General features: G+C 44.4%; 1 protein-coding gene across 1 annotated transcript in view; it reads left to right on the top strand.

The window, feature by feature from the left end:
* The window catches only part of dnah5l (dynein, axonemal, heavy chain 5 like), a 105,071-nt gene that overhangs the window by 19,456 nt on the left and 78,115 nt on the right, over positions 1-7,500 (top strand). Inside the window, exons 17-25 of the mRNA XM_031308623.2 lie at positions 618-713; positions 824-997; positions 2,355-2,444; positions 2,582-2,737; positions 3,427-3,566; positions 4,461-4,612; positions 5,919-6,126; positions 7,089-7,176; positions 7,313-7,436. Of these exons, the coding sequence (XP_031164483.1) occupies positions 618-713; positions 824-997; positions 2,355-2,444; positions 2,582-2,737; positions 3,427-3,566; positions 4,461-4,612; positions 5,919-6,126; positions 7,089-7,176; positions 7,313-7,436 (1,228 nt within the window). The remainder of the gene's footprint in view (positions 1-617; positions 714-823; positions 998-2,354; positions 2,445-2,581; positions 2,738-3,426; positions 3,567-4,460; positions 4,613-5,918; positions 6,127-7,088; positions 7,177-7,312; positions 7,437-7,500) is intronic.

Here is a 7,500-nt window from a genome sequence, read left to right as displayed (position 1 = left end):
GTGCGCCCTCGTTTAGAAGAAGTCTCCCGGCTAATCCTGCCTTGTACTGACAGAAGTTAGAGAAACAGCTAGCTAGCTCATGTAGTCCTTACCTAGCTACTGAGCATGTGATCTTACCTAGCTACTGAGCATGTGATCTTACCTAGCTACTGATCATGTGATCTTACCTAGCTACTGAGCATGTGCGACTGCCAACAAAGATGTTACAGCAGTGAGAGGTCTCACTCTGTAGCTAAAACAGAGACCTGAACACAGGGTGAAAAGAGGAGCTGCAGCAATGAGCAGTACAACAAAAATATGGTGAAAATTAAACCATGTAAACCTATTCTGATACAACCTCAAATTACAATTATGAATGAGCAAATCAGTCCGCCCAAGTAGCAGAGAGCAGCAGTGCTTCACCTTCTGAGAATATAGTTCCCAGTATGTATACTGGATTCAACGTTGTGTGTGTGTGTGTGTGTGTGTGTGTGTGTGTGTGTGTGTGTGTGTGTGTGTGTGTGTCTGTGTGTGTGTGTGTGTGTCTGTGTGTTTGTGTGTGTGTCTCTGTGTGCATGCTTGCATGTGTGTGTGTGTGTGTGTGTGTGTGTGTGTGTGTGTGTGTGTGTGTGTGTCAGTTTGACAGTGACTACGCAGACTTCCAGCTCCAGGTGCAGAGTTTGTTCCAGTCTCTTCAGTCTCTGCTGGACTTCTGGTTCCGTCAGTCTCTCACTGTGAGTTCAACCCAACCACAACTAACTCCTCTCTGGACTGATGGACTGATGTGAGGCTGAGGTGGTTAACACAGGTGATGGAGAGAGAGAGCGTGTGTTTTGTGTTTCAGACGGAGCGGATGCTGGAGCTGCTGGAGGTGTTTGAGTCCGGTCCGGCGTCTGGTCTGGACCTGAAGCAGCACTACCTGCTCCTACTGCAGCGCTACAGCAGAGAGCTGGAGCTGCTGAGGAAGACCTACCAGAGACAGAGAGACAGGCCGCCCATCGGACGCAACCTGCCCCCGGTACGCCTGTCTCTCTCACTGACTTTAGTCTATATCAGTGTTTCTCAACAGATGACGGCGGGCGCTGGAAGCAATATTTAGAAAAGGGGAGCGTTGAGGGGCCTTTGGGGGGCGTTTGTTTTAAGGCACGTTTACACCAAAGGTTCACAACAATACAAGTTCACACTTTAAACTACTTGCAAAAAACAATGGTCTGCAACATTAAAACCTGCCAGTTTACGGCACTGCGACTGGCGTTTCTTTAGGCGTTGTGTGGTGCAGCTCCGTGCTGCTTTCAGGGGAACGGGACATCAGAGTATCATCTTATACAAACTCCGTACTGCAGCGTTATGGACTTAGCTGTCGAACATTTTTCATTCAATGATATGATTTGTTGATGATTTTTGATAACAATAGTAACAACAATAATAGGACTAATAACAACAATAATAATTATCATAAGAATAATAGGACCTAATCATTAATATTCAGGGAAATTAGCCTACATCTTATTTGATGGGGGGTGGTAAGGGACCTAGATAATGGATAGGGGGGGCGCTGGCCCAAAAAAGGTTGAGAACCACTGGTCTATATCCACGACGTTCCACTTCCGGGGTTACTAGCGTGTCATTAGAAATTCAGCTGCATGTCGCTCTCTTCTGACGGATGTCCGTCCCCTTCCTCTTTCTTTGTGTTGGCGTTTATTTGAGATGAACATGAAGACAACATGGAAGGAACTTGTAACTTTACACACAATTATGTCCATGTTCTTATTAATGAGTCCACATCTCATATTCGCAAAAGAAATTGAAACATTTTGCTTGTCATGCTTGCCATATCTCTAAGGGTCTCTCTGTACCTGTCTCTCTGTACCTGTCTCTCTGTACCTGTCCCTCTGTACCTGTCTCTCTGTACCTTCCTCTCTGTACCTGTCTCTCTGTACCTGTCTCTCTGTACCTTCCTCTCTGTACCTGTCTCTCTGTACCTGTCTCTCTGTACCTGTCTCTCTGTACCTTCCTCTCTGTACCTGTCTCTCTGTACCTGTCTCTCTGTACCTGTCCCTCTGTACCTGTCTCTCTGTACCTTCCTCTCTGTACCTGTCTCTCTGTACCTGTCTCTCTGTACCTTCCTCTCTGTACCTGTCTCTCTGTACCTTCCTCTCTGTACCTGTCCCTCTGTACCTGTCTCTCTGTACCTGTCTCTCTGTACTTTCCTCTCTGTACCTGTCCCTCTGTACCTGTCTCTCTGTACCTTCCTCTCTGTACCTGTCTCTCTGTACCTTCCTCTCTGTACCTGTCCCTCTGTACCTGTCTCTCTGTACCTTCCTCTCTGTACCTGTCCCTCTGTACCTGTCTCTCTGTACCTGTCTCCCTCTCAGGTGGCGGGACGGATCCTATGGTGCCGTCAGCTCTTCAGGAAGCTTGAAGCTCCAATGTTGATCCTGAAGAAGAAACTTGACGTCCTCAAGGTACGACTGATTTTCTCACATCAATCACAACAATATCCCTGATCAATACAACCCTCCGTGACCCCACCTGTCTGTCTGCCTGCCTGCTGTCTGTCTGTCTGTCTGTCTGTCTGCCTGTCTGTCTGTCTGTCTGTCAGGGACCAGAGATGACTAAAGTGATCCGGAGCTACAACAAGATTGCTGTGGTGCTGCTGCAGTATGAGTTGCTGCACCTGCAAGGGTGGAGTCAGGCTGCAGAGAGCGCACCGCACTGCCTGAGCGCCGCCCTGCTGGTCCGACACGAGAACAGCAAGGTGCTGGATGGCATAACGATATCATCATCAATGGATGAGTGAACTCACTTGATGTGGTTTTAAGGTTAACTGGTGTTTAAGTGACAGTCTCAGACTCTTATTATTATTCTAAGTGTCTGACAACATTATGGAAAGGATCCCTACAGAGATAGACCTTTTAGTTAAAGAGTAAGATCATTTTAGTTTAACATGAAACAGCCCCGAAATCACCATCACCAAACCCACCAGACTCCATGTAAATAATCAGTACTTTTAGCGTGTATAGAGCCAGCATATTTCCACATGTAAATGGGTGAATTAAGGGATTATTTCAACTAAACCAGAGTGGTGATTGTTGGAACAGTGGAAAGATGAACCAAGACGGCTTTTGATAGTTTTATTTAGCTTCTGTCCACTTTGAATGAAGTGTGTTTTACAATGATAAAATCACTGATTATTTACATGGAGTCTGGTGGGTTTGGTAACACATACCTCCAGCTGTTCGTTTCACCAGCTGAATTTATCTTTCTCTACAATGAATGTTGAGGCTTCCCATTTTTTTCTCGGCCAAGTCGGCATCGAACACATCCTTCAGAGAGTTCACTCCATGTCCTTTTGTTTCGTCACTTAGTTGTTGGATATACAGTACGTAACGTCACACTCCTGGCAGAACAGGGGCACAATGTGTGAAGAACTGTCCTGTTTCCCAGGAGGTTTCTGTGAACCTGGACCCTGTGGTGCTGGAGGTGCTGCAGGAAGCCCGCTGGATGAGCAAACTCGGGGTGACGGTGCCGAAGGTCATCCTCAAAATGACTTTAAGAGAAGCATCGGTCAAAGCTCTGTACAAGCGGTGAGAACAACTGTTGTATCTGTTAGGGTTTGCAATTGCTCTTGAGGAATTTTTGTTTGGTTTCTGTAAATTATAGTGTTGTCTAGACCTAGTCTAGAAAACACTGTAACCAGGGTTCCAAATTAGCACCATCTACTAGCCAAATGCTGGTAAAATATGCAAGTGGCTGGTAGATTTGCTACACTCACCAGCCAAAAAAACAATGGTAATCTGCAAAAATGGATTTTCTTATTTTTGCAATGGGACGTTAAATGTACACTGTGTAGTGTTTTAAGTATTTTATTAGTTAAAGTCAGTGTCTTCATTCATAAATATGACCTCATTGGTGTAAAATGACCTCTGCCAATGATCTGACTTATCCTCGTAAGTGAAGAATTTCTTATCTGTATTTAAATTGGACGGGCAAGTCCAAGGAGGCTTCCATGTCACTCTGCCATTTTGAAAAACTCTAATTGCTGAGAGGGACATAGAGCGCTAGCCTACCTGTCTAGCTAATCCACAACGCGTTTTGGTTCAGAGCCAGCGTCACGTGACTGAAACCAGCTGAGACGGAGAAGGAGATCAGTGAGAGGCGCTTGTCACTGCCCTTTAGTTCATAATGGAGGATCAGACTTATGCCGAGCCACAGGAGAAGGAATCCTCGTCGCCAAAAAAGGGAAAATTGAAAGACATGTTGTCATAGCTTCTTGGTACATAACGGCTACCGTAGCTGCAACACGCATTTGAAAAAGCGAGGTGCTAGAGAGCACTATTCGTTTGAAATTTCCCCCGCTAGATGGGAGAAATTCCTACACAGTGTACCTTTAAACAGTTAACATCACTTTTTTGGCAGTATAAACTGAATTCTCGTTGACTTGTTCTGTCCTACCTCGACTGTCCGTCGCGCCGGTTCAGGCTGCTGGACTTGCTCCAGGAATACAGCTCGGTGGTTGCCAGGATCCCGCCTTCCCTCCTCCCTCTGATGCAGCCCTTCATCGGCCGGGTGGAGGCGGCTCTCTCCCCCGGACTCACCACACTGTCCTGGACCGCTATCAACACTGACTCATGTAAGCAGGACAAGACGTACATTAAAATAGCCCCACATTATCACATACCCTTCACCGTACCCCCACATCATCACATACCCTTCACCATACCTACAGATTGGCATGGGGTACTTTCCATAAAATCATCTCTCAATGCAAATCAGACCAGCTATTAGGCTAACTGTCAATCTCTAGGTATGGTGAAGGGTATGTGATGATGTGGGGGTATGGTGAAGGGTATGTGATGATGTGGGGGTATGGTGAAGGGTATGTGATGATGTGGGGGTATGGTGAAGGGTATGTGATGATGTGGGGTATGGTGAAGGGTATGTGATGATGTGGGGGCCAAGGGAACTTTATCAGGATGCATAGTATCCTGGATCCATGAAATAACTGGCCTTTCAAAATAAAAGTCTGCCTGCCTCTATGGGAATTTAACATAGGGGTGTACTGACTTATGCCCCCTGTATTTTAAGGAAGAACATTTATTTATTTACGATACATTATTCATTCACAAAGAAAAGTGGTGTCCTTAAAGGTTGGATTTTTCCTATTTTTTTAATTAAGGCATTATGATCAATTTCCAAAAGATGATTTTTCTATTCCTCTTTTTAGTCAACTTTAGCATGGGTCCCTCAGACTCAGAAAGGGCTTTATTGCCAAGTACGTTGCACATACGATTGCCTATACTCATGAGCAGCACTGTATGAATGGTTGGATGGATGCAGAGAAACATTTGCTGTTATATGATGCTACGAATCAGGGGCGATTCTAGGATCAGACCCTAATGAGAATGTGACACGGATATAGTGCCTTGTAAAAGTGTGAAAAAAAAACTCCCCACCCTGCTAAATCAGTAATTTCACTGGATAACAGTGAAAAAATTTATTTATTATTATAACAGAGGATAAATGCAAAATATTGTCCATATTAAAAAACTATGAAAGTCCCTTTATGGACTACCAGAATTAAATGAAATGATAATGAGGTGTGAAAAATAAATATATAAAAAATAAAACTTTCCTTGACTGGGTTGCGACACAGAATATTACACCTATTTATTTGAACCTGTAATTGTTTGTTAGTCACTCTAACTGGAAGCACAAAAGTGAATTTTTAAAAAATAATTTTTTATTTTTAAAAATAATTTTTAGGGGGCTAAGATGAAATTTAGGGGGGCTTGAGCCCCAATAAAAAGGGTCTAAAATCGCCACTGCTACTAATTATAAAATAGTAGCATATAACAATCAATGAACACTGGTTTTATCAGCAATACTCGGGAGAAACATCCAACAATAATTCCGTTCCGCTCTCTGTCTCTGCTCAGTCATTGAGAGCGTGTACGTGGCTCTGAGTGATCTGGATCAGGTATCCAAAGTTGCCACAGACCTGTTGGAGTGTCGCATCGGCCGGCTGCTTCAGGCCATGTCGTCTTGCCGTCTGCTGGTCCTGCCCGAAGACTCACCCGTCTCCCCTCAGGACCTCCTGCTGCAGACAGACAGCTCCGTCCAAGCTGCTGCTGTCACTCTCAACTGGTAATACTGAACAATACTCACACTACTGCTGATGTTACTACTGCTACTACTGCTACTACTGCTACTGCTACTACTGCTGATGTTACTACTGCTACTACTGCTACTACTGCTACTGCTACTGCTGCTACTGCTACTACTGCTACTACTGCTACTGCTACTACTGCTACTACTGCTGATGTTACTACTGCTACTACAGCTACTGCTACTGCTGCTACTGCTGCTACTGCTACTACTGCTACTACTGCTACTACTGCTACTACTGCTACTACAGCTACTGCTACTGCTGCTACTGCTACTACTGCTACTGCTACTACTGCTACTGCTGCTACTACTGCTACTGCTACTACTACTACTACTACTACTGCTACTGCTACTGCTACTACTACTGACACTACTCAAACAGTCTGAAAAGTGAAGCCAACGCTGAAGCTCCTTAAAGCTGCATTCTCTCTAACTTCCAGCAGGGGGCGACTCCACTGGATCCAACAAGAAGTCTTGTTGTTTCTATAGAAGTCTCTGAGAAAATGAGCCTACTTCTCTCTTGATTTATTACCTCAGTAAACATTTTCATAATAAGTTTATTGTCTCAATCGCTAGTTTCAAGTCTTCTTCAACACAGAATGATGTTCATTTAGTAAATGATGCTCCCATTTATTTTAAAACAGACGATAAAGCAGGGGATGCTTTAGGACCAGTCAGTCAGGACAGAGGCTTAGCGATGCTAACCATGCTACCACTGGGGACATTAAAATAGACCTCTACTTGTTTCTGGCTGTTGTTCCTGTTTTCATCTTAAACTTTGACCCTCTCACTGTGTTTTCTATTCAGCAAAGTTAACTGGAACATTTTGGTCGCCTAAAAAAGTCTTGTTCTGGCAACCACGCTAACTAGCTACCGCTATTGTTTCCTATAACGTGTGTGTGTGTGTGTGTGTGTGTGTGTGTGTGTGTGTCTTTCTACAGGCAGAGTCAGCAGGTAGAGAAATATGTGTTTGAGCTGATTGATGAGCTGAAGAGGAAGATGAAGACGTCTGAGACTGTTAATCTGGAGGTAACACACACACACACGCAGACGCACACACACACACACACACACACACACACACACAGAACAAACACACACACACACACACACACACACACACATTCATTTTCCTCTCCTCTTTTCTCTTTCTCCTTCTCTTTAGGGATCTTTCCAGTGTCTCCATCCAGACTCCAAACAGAAGACGCGCTGTCAGTCTTGTCTTCCTTGTCGTTTCTACAACCTGATTGGTCAGCTCTGTCATCGCAACACTGAAGCCCTGGTCAAAGGTTTTTTTTTTTAAATATGATTTGTGCATTGATAAAAAACAAGTCCAACTTAAAACAGACGAGG

This window comes from Sander lucioperca, chromosome 23, assembly GCF_008315115.2.
Source record: "Sander lucioperca isolate FBNREF2018 chromosome 23, SLUC_FBN_1.2, whole genome shotgun sequence".
In the NCBI taxonomy this organism is placed as follows: domain Eukaryota; kingdom Metazoa; phylum Chordata; class Actinopteri; order Perciformes; family Percidae; genus Sander; species Sander lucioperca.
Note: the sequence above shows the minus strand (reverse complement) of the source record. Positions and strands in the feature narration are given on the sequence as shown.